General features: G+C 52.6%; 1 protein-coding gene across 1 annotated transcript; it reads left to right on the top strand.

Moving 5' to 3' along the window:
- The first annotated feature begins 8,069 nt into the window (after nt 1-8,069).
- Nucleotides 8,070-12,576, top strand: LOC308058026 (vigilin-like). The gene is made up of 5 exons (XM_080412036.1): nt 8,070-8,216; nt 9,868-10,074; nt 10,552-10,767; nt 11,613-11,819; nt 12,034-12,576. The coding sequence occupies exons 1-5, from the start codon at nt 8,088-8,090 to the stop codon at nt 12,163-12,165; spliced, it is 891 nt and encodes a 296-aa protein (XP_080268162.1). The 5' UTR covers nt 8,070-8,087; the 3' UTR covers nt 12,166-12,576.
- The last annotated feature ends 13,192 nt before the right edge of the window (nt 12,577-25,768 follow it).

The following is a 25,768-nucleotide window of genomic DNA, read 5'->3' as shown; positions in this document are numbered from 1 at the left end:
GTGCAGCTATCAGGATGTGATAAATGTATTGATCTGTGGAACTGCTAATATAGCTAAAGGCTGTGACACTGCTGTTCCTTGTGGCTTCCTCTGTTCCTTGTACTCCCATCAGCAAGGGTGATGAGCAAAGTCTCCCTTTTGCTTTATTCCAGGTGAAGATATTCATGCAAGCCTTCATGGAGCAGCTGAAGATGTCAACATCAGGCTAGACAGGAACTCTTTGACAGTTGGGAAGACCTACATCAAGCTGTCAAACCACAAATCCATCGTCATCCACAATCGGAGTAAAGTCATAGCCCACTCCAGTGGAAGGCTTTTGTTAGTCAAGAAGAGGAGGATCAGGAGAAGCTGAGGTTCGCTGGGAAGATTCCTTTCAGTAACACACACTGCCCAAGGGTAAAACTAATGTACAGCTTCAGAGGGATGTTGGTGCTTTTTTGAATGGCATAGGACAAGTAAACCATCCACGACATCAGGGTGTCCCCCCTGGGCTTCAGGGTAATGGAGCTCGGTGCTTCCCATTCTGGTTCCATCCATGTTCCAGCTGATGTTTTGGGGAGGAAAGGTTGATTGCAATGGCTGCATTTCCTCTGAGAGCAAATTCCCATCTGTGGGAGCCCTAAATCAGTGAGGCCTGGTCCCTGGGCTCGCAGGGGGTCTGTGAGGCTGAGGAAAGTGTCGGCACTCCTTACCTGGGATGGCGTTGAGCAGTAGCACCTAACAGCTGCAGGCAGCGTACCTGCTGTGATATTCACTGCAGTTTCTTCCCCTCCAGCTCTTGTAGGACAGCAACCTCCTTCAGCCTGCTTTTGCAGTAGTGCGCAGGGCAGGGTGCTTTGCTGGCCCCGAACGTTGAGGCCATCCGGCTATAGGATGCTGAATTGCCTCGCGCTGTCCCGGCTTCCAGCACAACGAGGTATCCCTGCCCCTTCTCCGGGGCTGGGGAGAGTTTGGAGGTGGAGGGTTCTGCGGGGAAGTCAGGGACAGGACTTGGAAGTGTCTTTGGGCATCAGAGCCTATGTCTTCATGGTGCTGAGAGGTGGGGCAGGCTCTCCAAAGGGTGTCTCTGAAGCTTTGAAATTCTGTTTGGGGCAGCAAGGAAACGCTTCTGGCCCAGGGGGAGGCACTGGAAACAACACTTCAAAGCTGGGGTGATTTAGGGAGTCCTTGTGTGACTTTTCAGAGTTGGATGGCTGTAGGTGTATAGGAGTTAGTCTGAACCCAGAGCTGATCAGGAAACTGCCTTCAACTGGAGCACTTTTTAAGGGCTTCTGAGCAAATACAGTTCAATGTAATTAGGTCAGAAATGCCTTGAAGGCCAAACCTAGTTTCCCACTGCTCTCTGTTTTTAATTGCACAGTGCATGACTTCTCTGCAAGATCAGTGTGTTAACATAAAAAGTCTGTAGTTACAGAGAAAGTTTGTAGTCCCTGCATGCACAGGCTATCTGCCCTGGCTGAAACCTGACAGGATAACAAACGGTGATTGCTTCAGGCAGCTTCCCTATGCAGATGTCCCCGGAACCCCTTTGGAAGAGTAACCCAGAGAGGGTGCTTCAGGGAAACCACAGGCACTTCCAAAGCACGGAACTAATGAGCAGGACATGCACGGGAGAGTCTGTGTTTAGTAGCCACCTTATAGCTTGAAGTGAGCGATTCTTATTTGCTTTCCAAATCCATTTTCCTCCTGCCTAACCCAATTGGAAGAGTGAGTCCCACCGCATTTTTTTGTGATGTACTGAATGTATTCTTTTTTAAAAGCAGGTGCCACCTTCTTGGCTTTGCTTCACGCTTTGTGCTGTCCCCTTTTTCTATGTACAAGAAACCCCACTGAAGACAGAGCGTTGATGGTTCTATTCAGCTGCAGGGGAACTGCCATGGCGGCTGTAAGAGAGGGGCAGGGCCGGGTGCAGGCCGGGGGGTTTATCCGTTCTGAGCCCCTCGACCCCTGCTGTGCATATCTGACAGCCCTGCCTCGCTCACAGCCGCTGTCCCAGAGGGAGCAAAGCCCAGGAGAGAAAGTTCTCTGTCGGCTCAGGGGAAGCACCATGCAGGGGTGCAGCACCCTCGTGTTGCAGCCAAAGTGATAAACGGGCCTTGCTTAGCGCAGCTCTCCGTGCAAAAACCTCCGTGGCTGCAAGGATCTCAAGCCTCGACTCTGAGCGCTCGATGGAGCTCCCTCCCAGCCAGCCGAGATTCCCGACCGTCCTGACGTGGCGCTTTCCCTCCCAGCAGCGCCCATGCCCATTGAGTGCCTTTCGCTTGCAGCCGGCTGTAATGCCGGCATCAACCCTGCACTCCAGTTTTTGGCCTCTCTGAGTGTTGCTCACTAGGATAGCCCCGAGAGTGACACCCCCTCACCCCCACCCCCCCACCCCCAACCCCCCTGCCGGCTGCCCCCATTGTGTCCACAGGGATAGCGGTTTGCCTGCGGGCATGGTGGGATGGTGTTTCTTCCAGGAACCACATGGATGGCAGGGTGAGCCCTGGGGGGGCTTGCGCCGCCCGGGCTCACAGCTGGGGAGGCGGATTCCCCGCTCGCAGGGACTGGGGGCCAGAGGGGAAGTGTTTTAGGGACGGACCGTGGGGGCCGGAGGGAGGGGTTTGAGGGACGGACGCCGAGGAAGGCCTCCTGCCTGCAGAGATGGCTCAGGCCCAGGGCAGGGCTCTTCTCTGGATGCCACGGGGTCGATTGCAAAGGAGCAGGCTGCCCCATGCAGGGAGCAGGTGCGTGCCGGGGCTGCCAGGGGCCCTGCCTGCCTGTTCCCAGCCCAGCCCCAGCTGGGGCCAGCCCTGCGCTGCAGCCCTGGGGCCGAGGCGCAAGGAGCCGGGCATTGCTGAGGGTGCTGCACCCTGACGGGCCCCGCCGCCAGCTGCCGGCTGCCCTGGGCTGCCCCTCGCTCTCCCCAGCTCTGCCTGCTGCCAGTGCCGGGGGCACCGCCACGGGGCTTGCCCCCTGCCCACAGCTGCCCTGACCCACATCTGCAGCTGTACGTGGTGCCCGCATCGCACAGCTGGGGCGGGGGTGGCAGGTCTCTCTGGTGGCAGCCTGGGACTGGGGGCAAAGCCAAGCCCATCCCTCGCTTGTGATCTTTGTCCCCAGGGAGAGCCAGTGCAGACGTGTGCTGCGCTGGGGAGTGTCCTACGGGGAGGTGACGGCCGACTGCAGAGCAGCACTGAGACCCGCGCGACAGCAACGGCAGCCGGTGGCCGCAGAGCAGCCCAGGGGAGCTGGTTCCCTCGACGGGCCCCAAAGCAGCCTTCCTCAGCCTCTGCTTTTGGTGACGTGTGGAGCAGCGCAGGGATGTCTCTCAGGATTACAAGGTTATGGTATGCCACTGGTTAAGCGAGTAAAGTGTTAAAGCGTGTTATTGTTATGGACAGAATGTGGGTTTGCTGACCTGGGTTCCTGGGGTAATGGTAGTGTGATCTTGTGTTCTGTGTGGTGGTTTTTTTTTGTGGAGAGTGCCTTTTCTCAGCTTTTTGGCCTTTGCAGGGTTTGGATGGGGGCCATTGGTTTGTGTACAAAGTTTCTTCTGGTTGTTTTTCTGCTGTGCTGTTGGATGGTGGTGTTTTTTCTGTCTTGAAACCATCGTTACAGGCCTAATATATCTCCTGCAGGTCAGGCAGTGTCACTTCTGGTGTGGTCTGACTCATTTCTGGTGAGTTGGTAGGTAGGTATGGAGGACTTGTGGTCCCTCCATGGAGGATGACTACTAGAGGACTAAGAGGCAGATCTGTGGAGGGGTGAGAGGACTGCTGGCCCATAAGCAGTGACTGTCAGAGGACTAAGTGTACTTGAATTTACGTGGGCTTCCAAATTCATGGTTGTTTCTCCTGCCTTGTGGAAGAGCCATGGGAAGTCACCAGCCACACGGAAGGAAAAAGGGTTTCCCACGGCTACGTGGCTTTCTGGGTTTTGCTTTTGAGTAAGAAAGTCCTGTCTCTACATGAGTGCAACTATGAACGGTCAATTTTGCTGACTTTAGAAAGCAGGGAGCAGCACTTTTCTGATGTGCCTCACAAGGCTGCAAGGACATGGTGAGAACCAGCAAGAGGATTCCTTCCTGTCACCTTCTCCAGGGGAACAGTGCTGCACTTTCACAAGGTGAGCTCTGGTTCTGCGTGAGGGCACAAGTTTATGGTCAATTTTCTCACCACAGGAAGCCGGGAGCCAAACTTTTGTGCTGTGCCTCATCACATGGCTTCCAAGTCAGGGTGAGAAACAGCCAGAGAATTCCTCCCTGTCACCTTCTCCAGGGGAGCAGTGCTGCACTTTTTCAAGACGTATTTTTTTGTTTGGCTCTGCATGAGTGCAAAAGGTTTGAGTCAATTTTCTCACCACAGAAAGCAGGGAGCAGAACTTTTGTTCTGTGCCTGACAGGGCTACCAGGGCAGGGTGAAAAGCAGCAAGAGAATTCATTCCTGGAACCTCCTCCAGGGGAGCAGTGCTGCACGTTCCCAAGGTGGCTTCTTTTGGAATGTGAATGATTCCATGTATGAGTGGTCAATTTTCTTTTTCTCAGAGCAGAAAGCAGGGAGCAGAACTTTTGTGCTGTTCCTTACATGGCTGCAAGGGGAGGGTGAGAAACAGCAAGAGAACTCCTTCCTTGCACCTTCTCCAGGGGAGCAGTGTTGCATTTTTACTTTCCAAGGTGACTTCTTGGGTCTGTGTATTATTGCAAATGTGCCGTGTAAATTTTTCTCACCCCAGAGAGCAGGGAGCAGAATGTTTGTGCTGTGCCTCACACGTCTGCCAGGGCAGGGTGAGAAGCAGCAAGAGAATTCCTTCCTGGCACCTTCTCCAGGGGAGCCATGCTGCGCTTTCCCAAAATGTGTTTTTTTGGCTCTGCATGAGTGCAAAAGCTTTTGGTCAATTTTTCACCACAGAAAGCAGGGAGCAGAACTTTTATGATGTGCGTCATATGTCTGCCAGGGCAGGTTGAGAAGCAGCAAGAGGATTCCTTTCTGGCACCTTCTCCAGGGGAATTTCCCGGTTCCCGAGAGACTGCTGGTGCCGGCTGCAAGGGCGCTCCCAGATAAAGGGTGGTCCTGTGTGATGTTGGGGTTGGAATTGGTGATGTCTCCTTTCCTTAGTCTCGTTAAGGCTTTGCAGTGACAATTTGGTGCTTCGCTCCTATTGCTCCTTTATCATATCGCTCACAATAGCTACTACTGTTTCCTTTTATCATATTGCATGCTATTGTCCTTTATTATAATACAAGAAACTACCTTGGATATGTTTCAATGATTGATGTATTTGATCGATTTGATGTGGAGTTCATCTTTGCTGGGTATCCAGTCAGTCAGCAAGACATAATTTGGTGTAGTGGGCAGCATATGAAGCAAAAGTGTCTTTATTTAGGAAAAAAAAATGTTCCTCGACTTGCTATTGTCAGGTGGGAACCATTGCCTTATGGTGTTTGGGCCAGAGTGGTCTGGTGGTGCTGGGCAGTTGGGCCATGCCAGGGACAGAGGGACGGGGGCAGGGGAGGGGGCGGGGGAAGGGGTTTAGGGACGGACGGGTGGGAATTGATGAAGGATTTTAGGGATGGACCGGGGTGTGTGGGTGTTTGTGGGTATGGGGGGGGTGGGTTGGTGTGTGTGTGTGCCCCACCCCGCAGCTCCCCTCGACTGCACCAGCACCTGCTCAGCACCCCAGAGGGGCTTCCCGGAGAGTTCCCGGAGAGCCGGGGAAGGGGCTGTCCTGCACCGCCCCTCCAGACGGGCGCCGCGCAGGCAGACCCCTGAGCCCCGCCGAGGCCGCTGGCCGCCCCCCTCCCGCCGCGTCTCCTCACCTGCGCCCCGCGCCTCGCACAGCCAGCGACCCCGACCGCCGCTCCCACGCGCGCACAGCTGGCGGGAAGAGGCGGCCCCTCGGCCTCGTGCCCAGCACAGGCTTCGCTGCAGGCCTACGAGAGGTAAAGCCGGTCCCGGGGCACCATCCTGGTGAAGAAGAGAGAAGTGCGTGACCTGCCAACACAGGGGTGGCCCCGCCCCCATGCGCCCTTTGGTCGGTTGCTACGGGAACGAGTCGGGCTGTTCCCCTGGCAACCGGCTGACAAAGGGCACACAGGGGAGGGACCACCCGTATGTTAGGAGGTCACACACATCTCTTCTTGACCACGATGGCGGCAGGCCCCTCGGCCTCGTGCCCAGCACAGGCTTAGCTGCGGGCCTACTAGAGGTAAAGCCAGCTTGGGGTGTCCCCCTTTCCAAGAGGCTTCTTAGGTTGCACATCCTCTGCCTTCCTAACGAGGAGCTCTGGTTTTGATGCCCACTGTGCTATCAGGAAAAATCCCCCCTGAGTTTCTGTGTGGTTCAGCAAGAGAACAGGGCAGCAGACTGGCCCTGTAGGCGCTTCTCAAGAGGCCGGCTGGAAAAGTGCTCAGGAAACACGTCATTTTCCTTCCTGGAGTGACTTGTGTGCATCTTGAGTGGTGCTGGTAACAGTGTTGCCTCCTCTGTCTCTTCCAGTGGCATACCCGGATTGTGTGTGTGCGTGGGAAGTCGACGATGAGCTCGGTGGCAGTTTTGAGCCAGGAGAGCTTTGCCAAACACCGCAGTGGCTTGACGCAGCAGCAGGTGAAAGGTGAGAAGACACAGCTGAGTTCCTGTGATGTGCCTCTAAATAGAGACTGCGCAGGCAAGGTTCCTTGCTGTTAGCCAAGCTCGCTCCATGCCTCCGGCTCCCCCTAAGTGTCCAGGCACGGCGTTCGCCATTCCTAGGCTGGCGGCCTGCCAGACTCTGGCTTTCCACCAACAGGAGCACATCGGTGGTGCTGCACAGTGCAGGGCCAGGCGGAGGCAAGCCTCAGATCTTCACAGAGCTCTGGCTAGCAACGCTGTCAGCCGTGGGGCAGGGCATGTGCAAGCAGGGGTCATTGGGCTGCAAGAGAGCCTCGTGGGATCAGTGTGCTGGATTGTCACTTCCTCCTCTGCTCAGCCAGGTGCTGGGGAAAGTCGGTATAACCGTATTGGCTGACTCACTGATGGGTCTCGGCACCCATTCTCCAGCTGCGAGCTGGCCCGCCTGGCACAGCCCAGTGCCCAGCTGAGTCGAACATAAGCTACAGGCTTTCCCTGGACTCTGCCCCAACTAGAGTGCTTCTGCTTCTCTCTGCCTTCTTCCTGGGCATGTGTCTGTCTTGTCCCCTTCTGACCTACAGCCTTGCTGTGTCCCTTTGATTTCTTTCTCCTTGGCCTGTTGTCCCCTGATGAAGCTCCTCTCAACAAAGCTGGCGATAATGTGCTGTGTTTGCTGCCACCATTCACTTGCACGGTTGCTTCCTGCATCCATAGCGGCACCTACTGCAGTCTGTGCTGTGCTGAGCTCAGCTGAGCTCCAGACTCGGCTGCTCTCCACAAGCATAACTGTAGCAGGGTGAATAGTAGTGCACAAGTCCTTTGTTGTCCCTCTTTGATGATGCCTCAATAGAGTTGCACTGCCTATGAATGGGGGCGTTTCTGTGGGGAGAGCATCTCATTGGCCTTGTTTGCTTCACCCCAGTAACAGCTTTAAACTCGGAAGAAGAGAAGGGTCCTCCCACCTACGAGGAAGCCTTCCCTGCGCTCCCTGAGAAAGCACCATCCTTGGAAGCTGCCTGGGAACCTGCTGGGCCCTGGAGCAAAATCCGGCCAATACAGGCTTCTGTCATCACTCAGGTTGGTGGGAGTGGGTGTCTTATCTCCCTGCTTTTCATCCCTCCAAAAAGTAGGTGAAGCGAAGCTTTCCCTGGAGTATGAAATCCCTTAGTGTGCCAGAGTAACTGCCTCTTTGCTGTCCTTTGCCCTGGGGCACAAGGAAGACTGCGGCTGAATGCTAGGACAGCTCTGGAGGGGGAGGGATGTGTTGAAAACTGCCCAGACAAAGCTCTGCATCCCTGTTGCACAGTCAGCTGGAACAGGCCTGAAGGGAGGATTGCAGAGGGAGGCACTGACAATCAAAAGCACACTGACACCTTGCTGTGCCCTGCTTGTGTCTGTCCCGTGGCTGAGCAGGTGTTCCATGTGCCACTGGAGGAGAGGAAATACAAGGACATGGATCGATTGGGAGAAAGCAAGCAGGCCAAGATCTGCCTTGACATCATGCAGAAGACGGGAGCTCACCTGGAGCTGTCTCTCGCAAAGGACCAGGGCCTTTCGATCGTGGTCTCTGGCAAGCCGGAAGCAGTCACGAAGGCTCGGAAGCAGATTGTCGCTCGACTGCAGACTCAGGTGAGGGCATCTAACTGTTTCTGCCTTCATCTTTGCTCTTCCCCAAGACTCGCAAATGCTTTGAGACCCTTGGGCCCGTGTGCTTGTAAGCCAAAGAGGTGTGTTGTTACATGACTAATTCAGCTTTGCCATACGTTTTCAAAGCACCCAATTGGCAATTTGGAATGGGAATGAGGCTTAAAATAGGGTTCCAAGGTAATTACAGGCCGTGGTGTTGCATGAAGCGTGGAGTCTGCAATCTCCGGAACATTTGAGTTGCAACCAGTGACTTTGTGCTGAGGTGCTGGTGCTGGAGGGGGTGCAGGAGCCTCACACACAAAGCTAGTAGTGTGTGAGAACGGGACTGTGCTTTTCCCGAAGCCCTTCAGAGGAGAACATGGAAGGCTGGGAGAAAGAAAAGTAGAGAAAAGGAAGTCCTGCCAAAAGCCAAAAGCTTCGGGTCAGGGTTCTGCCTTGTGTAGCTCAAGGCACACTGGTAAGGAGCCACAACCCTGTTGTTTCGGTTGCTTCAGTCCTCTCGGTTTTGATCTCTTACCTTAAGGTTCTCGAGCTCATAGTCAAGGTGGTAGCTCTTGTTAGGATGTATCGCAGCCAGGTGTTGCAGTGTGTTTTAAAGTATAATGCCAAAGGTAGGTAATGCGATGTTAATACCATGTCTGCTTAGTGCTGTTCAGCCCCTGTGTCATACCCTGCCAGAGGAAAGAGAAAGGAACAAAACCCTACATCCACAATGTGCATCTGAAAAATCAGTTCAGGTCGTGCCGCCACAGATCCATGAGCCACTGTTCTCAAATATACCTCCTACTGCCCTGGCCCCAGGTCGGGAAGGTGTGTCTGTATTCCAGCTTCTCTTAGGCTTGGCTGGCTTCAGGACAGGAACACAGAGCTGAAAAGTCACACCGAGTGATCTTTTCTTCATCTTTCATTTTTCCATTATAGCTTGAATGTTCATTGTCTGATTGCTGTTAGTGGTTACCTAATCACAGGGACCAGGAGCACGATAGCAGTCATCAGCTACCAGACCTGTACAAACTCAGTGAGAAGGGAAGAAGTCAGGAAGCCCTTGTATAGACCAGCCCTTTAATGGTAGATTGAGAAGGACCCCTTTTGCATGTGGGGCCTTCTAGAAGCAGTCCCAGGAGCAGCACGTGCTACACTTGAAGACACCTTAGCACTTAAGTAGCGGTGAGCATCTGCTAGCTGCCTGCCTCCTGCAGTAGGTTTCTGGTGTTGAATTTCTCTTTCCTAGGAGTCATACTGTATGTCTTGTTCTCTGTAGCCTTGGCAGCAGGTGTCAGAGTTCAGATAAACTCCAGCTGTGCGCTGTCATCTCAGTTGTTGTCTGGTGTCTTACACTGGAGGAGAGGCACCTCCTCGTCTGTGTCGGAAGGCCTTTGCCAATTCAGGGTACCGCTCCTGTGCAAACAGAAGGGGTTTGTGGGAAAGGTGGGGTCTATACTCCTGGCACGGAGGCGCTGTAGATCAACTGGTACAGTGTCAGCCCTCAGACAGAGTGTGCTGGGAAGGCGTTGTGTTTGCTCTGAGGAGCAGTACCACCGAGCAGCGTCTACCTTGCTTTCCCTGGCTCTGTTCCTGTGGATCTGCCAGTGCAGGCAAGGCTTTTCACAGATGCTTGGTTCTTCTGCTGCAGGCTTCGGCAACAGTTGCCATCCCCAAGGAGCACCACCGTTTTGTCATTGGAAAGAAGGGTGAGAAGCTGCAGGACCTGAAGCTCAAAACTGCAACCAAAATGCAGGTCCCCCGCCCAGATGACCCCAGCAACCAGATCAAGATCAGCGGCACTAAAGAAGGGATTGAGAAGGCCCGGCACGAGATCCTGCTTATCTCCGCTGAGCAGGTACCTCAGTACTGTGATCTCTCTCATGGCATTGGCTGCTCAGCCATTTTGCTTCTCCGTGGTGTAGTCGGAGTTTGCAGCCACCGTGGCTACAGTCAGTGGCTAACGTTAGCCTGAACGGAGACGTATGCTGTGCCACTCGCTGGCTGTGTGAGCACCGCTGCCAGGTCCTGAAACTTCTTGTGCTGCGTTTTGTCCATCTCTGAAGCCAAAACAAGCATTTGATAGTTGAAGCGACGCGTCTTAGGTGCCAGCTGAGATAAGGCAGGAGATCACAGGGGTGAATATCGTAAACAAGGAGCAGCAGCAGCAACCGTATTTGTAGATTGAAAGAGGTGGAGATCTACAAGCCCGCCAACTGAGAAGGTTGCTTGGGCCAGAGTGTCAGGCAGGACACCCCTGGGAACTTAGCTGTGCCTGGCAGAGACTGTAATATAGAGGGCAGTTCCCACCAAGGTCTGTTGTGGGCTCTTCCAGGGTAAGCGTGCCGTGGAGCGGCTGGATGTGGAGAAAGTGTACCACCCTTTCATTGCTGGCCCTTACAACAAGCTGGTGAGGGAGCTCATGCAGGACACAGGGACGCGCATCAACATTCCTCCACCCAGTGTCAACAAGACCGAGATAGTCTTCACCGGAGAAAAGGAGCAACTAGCCCAGGCTGTGGCTCGAGTTAAGAAGATCTATGAGGAGAAGGTACGGATGGTCCATAAAGCTTCCCACCTTCCCCTGGCACCTGCTCCTAGGCACTCTTCCCTTCTTGTTCTACTTTTGTGCATCCCTCTGTTGCATCTGGCTCAGCAGCCCTTGCAGTACATGACCCCGAATCCTACCGTTTCCTCACTCGGCAGAGTGGGAGCCGGGCTGATACTATCCGGGAGGTGACAGATTTCTCGCTTTTCTGTATCGTGGGACTTAGCAGGCCACCAAGAGCTCCCCTGGCTCTTGTTCACACTGGTGCTACTAAGGAAGGAAAGAAGTGTGAAGTCTACAGTGGTGGCCAGCTGACAGTATCAAAGTTGCTACCTAAGTAGAAGTTGCTGAAGAGCGAATGTCACTCCAGTTTATTTCCCACAGCCAACGCTGCTGTGAATATCCTTGTTGTGGGTTGCTGGGCTGTTTTTCCTCGTGGTTAGGTCTGTATTTGTACCGGTCTGGATTTCAACAATCAGCTTATAGCCTGCACAGTGTTGCATCACAGCACTGCCTGGGAGACGGCTGGGAGTTGAACCCTGCTGTGCAACGGGGGGACGGGGGGGACGACAACGACATGCCTGTGTGTGCGTGTGGTCTCTTCCATGCCGTGTCCCAGGGAGCTTGACACAGCATGCTAGTTTTGTACTTCCCCTGTGAATTTTTGAGCACAAGGCTTTCTGTAGGCAGGGGCCCAAGGGGTGCTAGGGTACTGCCGAGCCACTGTGCTCAGCTTGGCTTTGCTCTTTGCTGGGTGCAGAGTCTGACTGCATCTTGTGCCTCTTCCTGTCGCTCTTGTCCTTCCCCGCCCCCTTGTGATTGACGCCTCAGTGTCTCTGCCCCTACAGAAAAAGAAGACTACTACTATTGCAGTGGAGGTGAAGAAGTCCCAGCACAAGTATGTCATCGGCCCCAAGGGGAATTCCCTGCAGGAGATCTTGGAGAAGACTGGAGTCTCTGTCGAGATCCCACCCATTGACAGTAGCTCGGAGACGCTGATACTGCGAGGCGAGCCTGAAAAACTGGGGCAAGCATTGACTGAAGTCTATGCAAAGGTACTGACAAGATGGGCTAGGCCTCCTTTGAAGGTCCCATGAAGATACATTTGTGAGCACTGACGGCTGTAGCGGGGGTGCTCTCTCTTGGGCCATTAGAGGTGCAGCTTAGAAGTCAATACCGGAGGTGCAGCATGGGAATTGGAACTGAATTGTTGGGAAGGCCTCTTCCAGTTTGTCCATCAAACAGCTTCTCTGTTTTTCTGTCTCTCAGGCCAACAGTTTTACCGTCTCCTCGGTCTCTGCCCCCTCTTGGCTTCATCGTTTCATTATTGGAAAGAAAGGACAGAACCTGGCCAAAATAACTCAGCAGATGCCAAAGGTATGGATGAGCTGGTTAGCTTAGCACCCCCGGCGTAGAAAAAGGTTTAGTCCAGATCACTCGTCACGGGAGAGAGAGGTGTATTCTAGCGTGGGTAAACCCAGGGGGAAATGACACAGATCTTTGCTGTTCAAGGGAACCCTCTCTTTTACTGCTGCAAACACTGCTCATCCTATGTTATTGTCATGGGTTGAGCCCTTCCAAGGAAGCTTTATGTGGTGCTGTTTTGAGAACTGATGTAGCAGGATACCTGGAAATGCTGAGTGCAGCAAGGCTTCTCCCTGGTGAGTTAGACGGTATCTAGATAAAGGCTAGATGAGTAAACTTCTCCAAAGCCCTTGCAGAAACCGGGACAGCACCAGAGCCTTGGGCTCTAGGCACTGCCATATGGCTGACATCGTTAAGTTACTGACTTGGAAATTTGTGGGGATTTTGTTTGGGCTTTTTGGAAGAGGCGCATCTCTTAGTGGCAGGGTTCGATGGTGTAGGCCTGACCAAGGGCATTGGCCTGGCTTGGATCTTGGCAAATTCTTAAGAGATTCATTGTCTTTCACCTCAAGGTTCGCATCAAATTCACTGGAGGAGAGGATAACATCACTTTGGAAGGGCCTACAGAAGATGTGCATGTGGCTCAGGAACAGATTGAAGCCATGGTCAAGGAACTGATGAGCTGGAGTTACTAGTTCCAGTAAGAAACTGGGGGAAGAAGGGGCAACAGAGCAGAGGGGCCCCTGCTTAGGGCCAGAAAAAATTAGAACTTGGTTTTTGGCAATTGTTCATTGAAACACGTACTTTGTGTGCTAACGCAAACTGTCAGCATTCCTAGAGTTGTATGTAACATGCCGCCTGTGTGGCTGAGGGCTGCCCGGCAAGTGTGATGTGTGTGAGAGACACAGTTCAACTGTGAAGTGAGTGGGGGGTCCCGATCTGTGTTTCCGTGTTCCCCGCGAGGGGGCCGGCCAAAGACGGACGAAGCAATTGAAAAGTCAACGTATGAAGTGGTGGAATGCACTATTAGATATTAGAATGGGGAACTGTGGACCAAACACTAGAACGAATGTCATTTGGGAAAAGCACGAACGCGGGGCCCCAGGTCAGTAAAGGGGAGTCAGAGGCCTTGGGAATACAGCCTATTAAACCCTGTTCCACAGGCAGTAACGTAACATTTGAGAACCGAACGGCAAGTCAGGAAGATCCTTTCTTGCTGTGGCAGGCTGCTTGTGTAAGGCTTTTATTGTCTGCTCAGGATGCTGGAGTAAATGAAGAGAACCAGTGCTTTGGGCGGGAGTGCTGAGGCAAGGCACTTTGTAAAGCGTTCCCCAAAGCAAGGGCAACCAAGTCACGCCTCGTCCTGGCTTTGTGGCTTTAGCAGTGCTTCCTGGCTCTTATTGTTGCAGGTGCTGTTTTCCTGCCTGAAGCCCTGGGGCTCCTGGGTAGCCGCCACCCCCGCAGCCCGCAGCTGCTGTCCTCAATAAAATGATCTTTCCTCTCTTCTGACTACGTCTGCCATGTGATAATTGGGGACTGGGCAGATATTGTTTGGTGGTGCGTCCTAGGGGAGGACTTTGGGATCATCCCTTGGCCCAGACTCCTTGCCAGTGGGCATCACGGCTGAGCTTTATGACTCACAGCACAGTCACACAGGGAGGTGGGGGCCGGATGGCACCTCTGGAGGTGTCACTGTCCCCTCAGCTCCTGCTCGGATTCTGGCTAAGACACAGCCTGTGCTCAGGCTCGATGGATGCTCCACTGGGGAGCAGCGCCATTAGCTCAGAGCCGGGACAACACGCAGGCAGACACGGTGCCGCCGCTGACCATCACCTGCAGCTCGCTGTCCCCTGCGGCCGTCATCCCTGCACACTGACTGATGGGCAGTTTCTCCAGATGCCCACGCTCAGGGCAACGGTATAAAGCAAACTGCCACGCTGGCCACTACAAATACGTCGGCTCGCCCAAAAAGCTTTTCCAGCAGCTCCAACAGCAGCCGGACTGCTGAGGCTTTTGTGCGTCCCAGTGTGATACGGGAGACGCCCGCACCCTGATGGAGGACGAAGGATGAGCACTCTCACCATCAACCAGCTAACTGTTGCTCATAGGCTGCTGTGGTTCAAGCGGGGCTGCCAGCTGTGCAACACACAGCTGCTCGCTCCCTCCCCTCCCTCCCCAGGGGGATGGCAGGGAGAACTGGGAGGCTCAAAGGGAGAAAACTCGTACGCTGAGGCCAAGGCTTTGATGTGTGCAGGGGAACGTGCTGGTGCAGTTTGTGATTGAAAACTGCGGGGACATCTTTGGGGAGGAGGTGGCCGGCCCCTCCCCTCCATCAGCCGAGGAGGTGCCAGCACCTGTGGACAGGTGCACAGGTATGAGGAGGGGCTGAGGGTTTTCAAAATCTGGGGCTTCTGGTCCAATTCCTTATTGTGCTGCTGGTGGATTTTGGTTTAGGTGTTGTCCACTTCCACGAGGTCACTTTGCTGCACGTGCTTTTGTGTTCCATGGGTGCGTTTGGAAGATCAAAGGAGCCGTGCAGGTGAAGCAAATGCAGAGCCCCAGGCAAAAGACTTCTTGCACACAGCACCCTCTCTGTTCATCCTCTACAAAGAAGCAGGGGCAGGTATGGTGGTGAAATCAGAAATAGTAGAGGGATGTCAGGCCAAGAAACACTGACACGTTTCTCATGTATGACAGTAGTTTCTGATAGGTCCAAGCAGCTGCTGTGCCTCCTCCTGCCATTAGATCTCTTGTCTGTTTGACTTTTCCCACCCTCTAATGATAGAGAAGAAAAACCAGAAAGGTTGTTTCTCAGATGCATTTGGAATGTGCTTAATCAATCTAAATACCTACAAGAAGTCAAATACAAAATCGCAGATTTAAAAATAAAAGGCTCACGCCCCAGAATGGGATAATGCTGCCCAAGGGATAACGGCAGAACCGTGTCCCAGGAAGGCAGAAGCAAGCCCAGCAGCACAAAGCTGGCAAGGGTCTGTCCTACCCTCCAAGGCCCCTCCAGTTTGTGGTGCCCCAGCCCGCAAGAAGGGGCAGCCCATCATCCCAATTCATCAGAGCTCCTGAAGCCTATCTTGCGACCGTGCAAAATATGGATAATGCAAAGCAACCAAAGGGATCTTATTTGAGGAGCTAAGGTAGCAATTTGGAAAACGGTAGCTTACTACTCCAGGTGTCTTGCCACCTTTCAACTTCAACCTTTCCGGTTCAGGCACTTGTACCTTTGCCTCCAACCACCCCCGAGAGCACAGCCGACTCCTCGGTAGACCCGGAACAGCTGATGAGCCTTTCAGAGGAAAGAAGGTAAAATGAGCTCCCTTTGTTTAAAATGAGAACTGATTCCAGTTGATCGTGGTTTTACCTCTCTAATAAACACTGTGGAATGTCAAGGTTTGCAGGGTCTTTCGTTTCAGGAAAATGAAAAGCAAAGAAACAGAAAGGGAAAACAGGTCTCTGGAGAAGAGGCTGAAAGCACACCAGAAGAGAAAAGGAGAGAAGAAAAGCTTTTCGAGATCAACCCCTGAAAAAATTCAGGAAGGTCAAGAAGCCCAGGTGTATCCAGACACTGCTGTCCATCTCTCAAAACTCTGAACACTGCACTAAGTGCATGAACTATTTTTAGCGTGCACAAAGATGGCCCCGGATAGGAAGCAGACACCTGCCTTTTGGAAAAAAATGCGTGTCAGCAGGAAACTGCCGTTCCCAATGTTGCAGGTTTGGTTTTGCACTTACTGAAGTACTGTTTGCTCAAGGGTAAGCAGACACCTCGCCACAAGAGCCTCGATCCTTAGCTATTTACCTAGCTACCGAGATAAAGAGGCAAAGTAAGTCCCGCTGTTCTGTCCATGTTAGCAATCCTCACGCTGCCCTGCATCATCTGGATCCCAAATATGCAGCAACGTTGTTCCAGGTCACTACATACGCTTTAGATGCTGGCCCTTTTTCAAAAGGCCGCGGTTCACCTGAGGTAATTTGGGGGCGGGTGGTGGTGTTTGTGGTGGTGGTGTGTGTATTGGGATGGACACTTTTTAGTTTCTTACTTCTTCTTCCCTTACCAGTAAACAGAGGTCTATTTCTCAAGATCTTGAGAAATGTCCTCAAAATAAGTTTTCATGACTTTTTTGTATATAGATGAATACTCTTTTAATGTACACTATTTCACTGTTGCTAGAAGTACTATATTCCACTTCACATGGCTTGCTTCAGTGACAGCCTTGTACCGTAAATTCATATCGTGTACCCCCTTTTTCTTGGGGTCCACAAGTTGCGATGCCTGCAGTTTGTAGTCCCTGCATGCACAGGCTATCTGCCCTGGCTGAAACCTGACAGGATAACAAACGGTGATTGCTTCAGGCAGCTTCCCTATGCAGATGTCCCCGGAACCCCTTTGGAAGAGTAACCCAGAGAGGGTGCTTCAGGGAAACCGCAGGCACTTCCAAAGCACGGAACTAATGAGCAGGACATGCACGGGAGAGTCTGTGTTTAGTAGCCACCTTATAGCTTGAAGTGAGCGATTCTTATTTGCTTTCCAAATCCATTTTCCTCCTGCCTAACCCAACTGGAAGAGTGAGTTCCACCGCATTTTTTTGTGATGTACTGAATGTATTCTTTTTTAAAAGCAGGTGCCACCTTCTTGGCTTTGCTTCACGCTTTGTGCTGTCCCCTTTTTCTACGTACAAGAAACTGCACTGAAGACAGAGCGTTGATGGTTCTATTCAGCTGCAGGGGAACTGCCATGGCGGCTGTAAGAGAGGGGCAGGGCCGGGCGCAGGCCGGGGGGTTTATCCGTTCTGAGCCCCTCGACCCCTGCTGTGCATATCTGACAGCCCTGCCTCGCTCACAGCCGCTGTCCCAGAGGGAGCAAAGCCCAGGAGAGAAAGTTCTCTGTCGGCTCAGGGGAAGCACCATGCAGGGGTGCAGCACCCTCGTGTTGCAGCCAAAGTGATAAACGGGCCTTGCTTAGCGCAGCTCTCCGTGCAAAAACCTCCGTGGCTGCAAGGATCTCAAGCCTCGACTCTGAGCGCTCGATGGAGCTCCCTCCCAGCCAGCCGAGATTCCCGACCGTCCTGACGTGGCGCTTTCCCTCCCAGCAGCGCCCATGCCCATTGAGTGCCTTTCGCTTGCAGCCAGCTGTAATGCCGGCATCAACCCTGCACTCCAGTTTTTGGCCTCTCTGAGTGTTGCTCACTAGGATAGCCCCGAGAGTGACACCCCCTCACCCCCACCCCCCCACCCCCAACCCCCCTGCCGGCTGCCCCCATTGTGTCCACAGGGATAGCGGTTTGCCTGCGGGCATGGTGGGATGGTGTTTCTTCCAGGAACCACATGGATGGCAGGGTGAGCCCTGGGGGGGCTTGCGCCGCCCGGGCTCACAGCTGGGGAGGCGGATTCCCCGCTCGCAGGGGCTGGGGGCCAGAGGGGAAGTGTTTTAGGGACGGACCGTGGGGGCCGGAGGGAGGGGTTTGAGGGACGGACGCCGAGGAAGGCCTCCTGCCTGCAGAGATGGCTCAGGCCCAGGGCAGGGCTCTTCTCTGGATGCCACGGGGTCGATTGCAGAGGAGCAGGCTGCCCCATGCAGGGAGCAGGTGCGTGCCGGGGCTGCCAGGGGCCCTGCCTGCCTGTTCCCAGCCCAGCCCCAGCTGGGGCCAGCCCTGCGCTGCAGCCCTGGGGCCGAGGCGCAAGGAGCCGGGCATTGCTGAGGGTGCTGCACCCTGACGGGCCCCGCCGCCAGCTGCCGGCTGCCCTGGGCTGCCCCTCGCTCTCCCCAGCTCTGCCTGCTGCCAGTGCCGGGGGCACCGCCACGGGGCTTGCCCCCTGCCCACAGCTGCCCTGACCCACATCTGCAGCTGTACGTGGTGCCCGCATCGCACAGCTGGGGCGGGGGTGGCAGGTCTCTCTGGTGGCAGCCTGGGACTGGGGGCAAAGCCAAGCCCATCCCTCGCTTGTGATCTTTGTCCCCAGGGAGAGCCAGTGCAGAGGTGTGCTGCGCTGGAGAGTGTCCCGCGGGGAGGTGACGGCCGACTGCAGAGCAGCACTGAGACCCGCGCGACAGCAACGGCAGCTGGTGGCTGCAGAGCAGCCCAGGGGAGCTGGTTCCCTCGACGGGCCCCAAAGCAGCCTTCCTCAGCCCCTGCTTTTGGTGACGTGTGGAGCAGCGCAGGGATGTCTCTCAGGCTTCCAGGCCTGAGGAGGCTTTCCTCCCCAGGGGCACTGTCAGAAATCCTGCTCCCAGGATTAAAGCACCCCTCCCCCCATGGATCCGAGGCTGTGTATCCAGCCCCCTGGAGCTGGGTACAGGTGCCCTGAGCGGTCTCTCAGGGAGGATGGGGCCACCTGCCTGGTGGCTCTGACACAGAAATGATGAGCTGAAGCCCTGTGATGGTGGCTGGCTGGCTCAAAGCCTCTGAGTGCCTCAGCCTCTGTCCCCAGGAGTGTTTATCCCAGGCACTGTTTCAGGGTGTGAAGATGGGTGCCAGTAATGTTCTGGTGCCTCCATCTGGCTTCCACTTCAAGGTTGTGATGGCTGAGGTCAGGGACCACCTGAAAACCCTGGCGGAGATCTTCAGGGACTTTGCGTTCCATTTTGTGTTGCCTTAGTGCTACAATGTGCTGTGGTTTAGGGGCAACAAGGTTATGGTATGCCAGAGGTCAGGCGAGTTAGTGTCAAAGTGTGTTACTGTTATGGACAGAACCTGTGTTTGTTGGCCCTGTGTTCCTGGGGTTATGGCATTTTTATCATGTGTTCTGTGTGGTTGTTTTTTTTTTTTGTGGAGAGTGCCTTTTCTCAGCTATTTTGCCTTTGTAGGGTTTGCATGGGGGCCATTGGTTTGTGTAAAAAGTTTCTTCTGGTTGTTTTTCTGCTGTGCTGTTGGATGGTGGTGTTTTTTTCTGTCTTGAAACCATCGTTACAGGCCTAATATATCTCCTGCAGGTCAGGCAGTGTCACTTCTGGTGTGGTCTGACTCATTTCTGGTGAGTTGGTAGGTAGGTATGGAGGACTTGTGGTCCCTCCATGGAGGATGACTGCTAGAGGACTAAGAGGCAGATCTGTGGAGGGGTGAGAGGACTGCTGGCCCATAAGCAGTGACTGTCAGAGGACTAAGTGTACTTGAATTTACGTGGGCTTCCAAATTCATGGTTGTTTTTCCTGCCTTGTGGAAGAGCCATGGGAAGTCACCAGCCACACGGAAGGAAAAAGGGTTTCCCACGGCTACGTGGCTTTCTGGGTTTTGCTTTTGAGTAAGAAAGTCCTGTCTCTACATGAGTAGAACTATAAACGGTCAATTTTGCCAACTTTAGAAAGCAGGGAGCAGCACTTTTGTGCTGTGCCTCACATGGCGGCCAGGGCACGGTAAGAAACAGCAAGTGAGTTTCTTCCTGGAACCTTCTCCAGGGGAGCAGTGCTGCACTTACCCACAGTGAGGGTTTTTTTGGCTCTATACGATTGCAAATGTGAGGGGTTAATTTGCAGAACACAGATACTAGGGAGCAGAACATTTGTGCTGTGCCTCACATGGCTTCCAAGTCAGGGTGAGAAACAGCCAGAGAATTCCTTCCTGGCACCTTCTCCAGGGGAGCAGTGCTGCACTTTGACAACCTGACTTTTTTTGGTTCTGCACCATTTCAAATGTGATGGTTCTGTTTTCTGACCACAGAAAGCAGGGAGCAGAAATTTTCTTTTGTTCCTCACATGGCTGCCAGGGCAGGGTGAGAAGCAGCAAGAGAATTCCTGCCTGGCATCTTCTCCAGGGAGCAGTGCTGCACTTTGTCAAGGTGAGTTATTTGGGCTGTGCATTATTGCCACTGAAAAGAGGTCAGTTTTCTCTACCACAGAAAGCAGGGAGAAGAACTTTTGCTCAGTGCCTGACAGGGCTGCCAGGGCAGGGTGAGAAGCAGCAAGAGAATTCCTTCCTGGAACCCTCTCCAGGGGAGCAGCCCTGCACTTTCCCAGGCCATGTTTTTTGGTTCTGTGTGAGTTCAAAAGTGCTGTGTCAATTTTCTCACCAGAGAAAGCAGGGAGCAGAACTCTTGTGCTGTGCCTCACATGGCTACCAAGCACGGTGGGAAGCAGCAAGAGAATTCCTTCCTGGAACCTTCTCCAGGGGAATTTCCCAGTTCCCGAGAGACTCCTGGCACTGGCTGCAAGGGGGCTCCCAGCCGAAGGGTGGGCCTGGGTGTTGTTGGGGTGGGAATTGGTGATGTCTCCTTTCCTTAGTCATGTTAACACTTTGGGATAACAAATGGATGCTTTGCTCCTATTGCTCTTCTATCATATCGCTCACAGTAACTGCTACTGGTTCCTTTTATCATATTGCATGCTATTTTCTTCTATTGCAATATAAGAAACTGCATTTGATATATTCCATTATTTGATATACTTGATAGATTTGATTATATTTGATGTGGAGTTCAGCTTTGCTGTGTATCCAGTCAGCCAGCAAAACATAATTCGGCGTAGTCGGCAGCGTACGAAGTAAAACTCTCTCTATTTAGGAAAAAAAAAAAAAGTTCCTCGACTTGCTATTGTCAGGTGGGAACCATTGCCTTATGGTGTTTGGGCCAGAGTGGTCTGGTGGTGCTGGGCAGTTGGGCCATGCCAGGGACAGAGGGACGGGGGCAGGGGAGGGGGCGGGGGGAAGGGGTTTAGGGAGGGACGGGTGGGAATCGATGAAGGTGTTTAGGAATGGAGCGGGGTGTGTGGGGATGGGGCAAGGATGTGTGTTTGTGGGAGTGGGTGTGTAGGGGTGGGGGGTGGGGGGAGGTGGGTGTGTGTGTATTGATAAACTGGGGGGGGGGGGCGGGTGGGGAGGGTGGAGGGTGTGTGTGTTATTTAGAGAACAGAGTGGTGAGCCTGGGGGAAGGGTTTTAGGGACGGACGGGGGGTTAATGGAGGCCTTTAGGGAAGGACCGGGGGATTGGGGGAAGGATTTTAGGGACGGACCGAGGGTGGGGAAGGGCTGCACCAGGGTCTGGGGGAACAGGTTTTAGGCCCAGGGCGGGGAGGTGGAGGTGGGGGATGATTTCAGGAACAGCCTGGGGTGGAGGAGGGTGTCAAGGGAAGTCTTTCAGGGTTGTTTGGGGGGAAGGATTTTAGGGACGGATGTGGCGTCTGGCGGGACGTTTGATGCCACTGTATAGATTCCACTGTATATACATTTATGTCCAGGGATTCTGCTAAGGGGAAGCTGCTGGCTCGGCAAAGGGACAAGATGTCTGAGCTCCCCAGTTGCCACGCTCTGATTTGGTGTGTAGCTCTACGTTAAACACACCTGCGCACAAAGGTTAGGCCAAGCTGACTCTCTAAAGCTGTTAGAAGTGATGAATTAAGGGACCTCTCATCCAGGGAGTCAGCCTTGGGAGGGATGGGGAACAAAGAACGGATGGGGAAAAGATCTGCGTTCTCTTCGGTGATGCAGAAAGAGCCTCCGGGTGAGGACGTTGTGGTCGCAGGAGGAGACAAGCCGATAGAGTGCTGGGATCTGCAGAATGTTGGTTGGAATTCGGACAAAGGTAATTGTTGTGGGGGGAGATCGTGACCTCTGACTCAGATAGCCCCCCGAGAGAGGGCAAGGCCCCGCTTGGGGAGCACGGGGAGCTAGTAAAAAACCTCAGCAGTGCTGTCTGAGGGTGTGTGCTCGTTTGCATTAAAGCAAGCAACTTGTAACCCATCCCGTGCCTGACTGAAAATGCATGTGTAATGCGCTATGAGTGTGCAAGTGCTCTGCTGTCCATAGTGCGTACCCTCGAGGAACTGGGTGAGCACGCTCAGAGGAAACATTCCCCCGTGCTCCCAGCACTGCCATAAAGAATGCCGGCCTTCTGAAACTTGCAAGCAAGTCTTAGAGGGTTTTTCTCCCTGACCGACTTTATGGTATCATTCCCACCATACTGGAGAGAGCAAATCTTTTTCTGTTTGGTGGTGAAAGCAGCTTGGGGAGCGTCACTGAAGTGCAGCACTTTTTTAACCTCAGGTCTAAAGTGCCACCGGTCCTACCGTGGAATACATCCTTCCTCAGGCTTTCAGCAAACGGAAAGGATGCAACAAACCCACCCCACTAAGACGTCCTGCGCTTTTTTTATCTTTCCTGGAAGGTGGGGACAGGACCCTGCTGGGCCATCAGTGCCACCTGCCTGGGAGCCAAGATGGTGCCTTTACATTTCAGGCTAAGGACTTACCTTCTTTTTTTTCCTTTTCAGTGACTTTAGAGCCATCCTTAGGGAGGCTGGTTAAGCTGGTTTACTGCACAGCTGGTCGCCAGTGGAGGGAAACGGTAAGCTCCGCTGTTGCCTCTGGTGTTTACTTGTTACCTTGTCGCTCATTTGAGTGATCTTACCGTGCCCCAGCAAGCAGAAGCTATCACGCCACTTTAGGCCTTGGTCTAATAGTCGTGCAAAGCAATATTGAAAGTCATTCTGAGATCTGGAACAGGCCCCAATGTGCATTTTATAAAAGTGCATCTTGGCTGCTCTTTATCTTTGTATGGGTTTTTTTCTCGTTTCTCCAGACTGTTGAAGCTCTGAAAGGTGCCGATGAGCTGCTCTCCCTCAGTTTGCTCCTTTCCCTTTGGGAGTGCGGTTCATGTTTTCTTCATGGCTTTGCAGAGGAGAAAATCCATGAATACACCACCTTGCTTTTTTCACCTAAGCTAATTTCAGAAACTGCCTCCGTTAACTTAGACATGAAACTCTTCTTAACCTCTTTGTGCACTTGTAGAAAAGCGGGGTGGGGTGGGGGGGTGGGGGATGGGGGTGTCTTCAGGAAGTGCCCGCAAAAGAGCCTTTAGGAGACCCTGTCCCTTGACTCACATGTGGGGTAGTGAAGAGTCTGAGAAAGTCACGGGTGTTTTGGTGTTCACCAAAGCAGGTTTTCATTTAGTTTTTTTTTGTTTTTTCTTATTTTCTTTTTTATCTTATGTAGCTTATGTCACCAGGTAGTGACATCCTGGGGGTGACAGGAGGGGACAGCAGGCAATGGCAGCCTGGGGGTGACAGTACCTCAGGCGCCAGATCATGGGCTGCGAGAGGCTGAAGGCAACTCACTGCGACCTGCAGGTCACCAGCGCCCAGACCATGGAAGGTGCGTGGGGGCGGCGGGCGCGGGATGCGGGGACCGGCCGGCTGGCGGCGGCGCAGGTGGCCAGTGAGGCGGTTGGGCCGCGGCCGGCAGCGGTGACTTGTGCTGGGGCCTCAGAGCTGCTCTTCCGTGGTTGTGCGCTGGCAGCTGGCGTCAGGGCTGTGTGCGCAGCCAGGCACAGCAGCAGGGGTCCGTGTGCGACACCGCGCGTGGAAGAGGTTTGGTTTCTGGGAGCCCTTCTAGGTAAAACGATAAGGAAATGTGGGACAATGCCTTGTCATCACAAACCTGCCAGATTTCTTTGAAAGCCGGCAGAGAAGGCTGAACGTGATAGAAAAGGAGTGGATGGCTAATTTGAAGGGGAAAAGAAGTGGGTTTGGTGACTGAAATTTGTCTTCAGCTACTTTTACTCCACCTCATTGGAAAAGTGGTGCTTGGCTGTTGCAGAAACTGCTCAGTAGCAGCGTTTGGGATCAAGAGTGTATCTGTGAGTGAGAATCTATGCAGACCCTGGAAAGCCATCTTGTAGACGAGCGTTCTGTCTAAAGTATACTTGGCATTTCTTGCCAATACAGCTTCTTTTCTACACCAAAGACATTTTCATTCAGATGTTATTGAGCATCATTTCTTTGTTTCTTTCAAACGGTGCATTTTTGTCCTGGTACTGCGTGTTAAACGGTGTCAGGGCAATACTGAAGTTTTATGGCAGATCACTTATGGTGAATATACCTAAAAATGTTCTTCGAGAAGCCCTAAGTTCTTTTGAATCTGAGAAATGGTGCTTGATTCTCAGAGACGGTAATGGTTTCGTATTACTTAGTGTGCTGTTTCAGTTTGGTAATCTACCGTCCGGCAAAGCTTGCATGTGATTAAAGACTTTGGGATATGACAGAAATAAAAGACTTGGAAACCGTTTCCATTCCTTAAACATTCAAATTTTATCGGGTGTTTTGTTTTGTTTTTTTTTTTCTTTTTTTCCTGTGGTTCTGTGACATTCCCACCACAGTCTTTTCTTTACAATGTGTACTGATAGGTTTTTTCCCTCTTCCTGTTTGATGTATTAAAACTTAAACAGAATGACATGTCTGCTGCGGTAACTGTAACTTTGGCCCTAGCCTTTCAAGTGGTTGGACCTAAACACGCTGTTTACCTGCAGATAGGTAAAGTAGGTTCAGGAGAGTATCTGTGAGGAGACTTAACAGCACGGTGTTAGGGGTCTTGGGGGTGTTACGGGATCGCGTGTCATACGGTGGTAGAGATAGACATGCAGGTAGAGGCAGACGTACAGGTTGTGACACAGATACTTACTGGAACTTCTGTAAGGGTGTTTTCCCAGTGAAAATGCAAAAATCCCCCAGCGGTTGTCAGAGCAAAGCTAAGGAATACATTTCAGTGTCATACACATGTATGCCAGATTTTGGGGTTTTATACATAACCGTGAATTTCCGTTTTTATTGAACAGCATCTACGTGCTTAAAGTCACCTTCAGAGACGAAGGAAAGAACTCGGCCAGGATGTTCTGCCTAAAGGGGGTTCTTGGAGATCTTCCCTGTGGAGATACGGTCGTGGGTTTTATAACTTGGTGCAGGAGTCCTGACTAAATGGTGACATGATCTTGGAAAGACCTTTCAGTGAACCTTGAGTGAAGATGGCCAACTTGTTCAGATTTTTCCGGGTCGCGTGATCACGGAAATCTCGTAATAGAAGCAATGCTAATAGAAGCTAAAAGTAAACAGGATTTTACACATCACTGGGGGAAAAAAAAAAAAGAGATGGTGGACTCTTTTTGAAGATGGTGGGAAGGCAAAATGGATGGTTGGGATGTGTTTGAAAAGGTGGGAGGTGGGGTGGGGATGTCCTCTGCCGTGCTCGCTATTATAGAGACATGTTCTAGGGTTTTGTAAGCTAACAGGAGCAAAAGCAATGAAAGTTAGATCAGGAAAGAACCTCATGTTTTAGCAGACTCTGCTTTAGTGACTTTAGAGACCTTTTTGCTGTTGGCATTAAAACGATTCCAAAAAAATGGAAAAGATTTTGCTGCTTGTGTTTGACTATCAGACCTGAAGATTTCTGGAAAGGTACCGTGAGATGATAAAAGCATGACGCTGTGTGTAAAATGTTGCTTTTCTATCTGTAAAGGGATTCCCTGAAGTGCTACGTCACGACATGTTAATATCACTCTTACGAACTGACTGATGCTTTCTCTGTATTGATGTTGTTTCCAGAATACGCCGATGATAATGCCCTGATTCCGGGGAACTCATCGGTAACTGTTAGGGGAGTCCCTGTTAGAGGAGTTAAAGCTACCGGCAAAACAGACCTTGGGTAAGTAGCCATAACGCGTTGTGTTCTTTGGGAGGGGTTTCAGTGTGTTCACCTTCTTTGAGGCTGTTGGTTTACGGAGGCATTCAGGTTGTATCTTTCTTGTTAAAGCTGCTGTTAAATTTTGTTGTGACAGGGCAGATTTGAAGGTATCTGTCCCAAAGCAGACTTAGATTTTTCAGCCCGCTGGGACGTGGCATTCAAGCTCCAACAGTGGTAACTGTTCAG

Source organism: Falco punctatus, assembly GCF_963210335.1.
Source record: "Falco punctatus genome assembly, contig: scaffold_23, whole genome shotgun sequence".
NCBI lineage: Eukaryota > Metazoa > Chordata > Aves > Falconiformes > Falconidae > Falco > Falco punctatus.
This window is presented reverse-complemented; position numbering and strand designations above follow the sequence as displayed.

Bases quoted from the DNA above. Each gene is read 5' to 3' on its own strand.
- LOC308058026 (XM_080412036.1), top strand. From the start codon at position 8,088: ATGCAGAAGACGGGAGCTCACCTGGAGCTGTCTCTCGCAAAGGACCAG. The intron at 8,217-9,867 runs GTGAGGGCATCT...CTTCTGCTGCAG, and splicing joins TCGCTCGACTGCAGACTCAG to GCTTCGGCAACAGTTGCCAT. The intron at 11,820-12,033 runs GTACTGACAAGA...TCTGTCTCTCAG, and splicing joins TGACTGAAGTCTATGCAAAG to GCCAACAGTTTTACCGTCTC.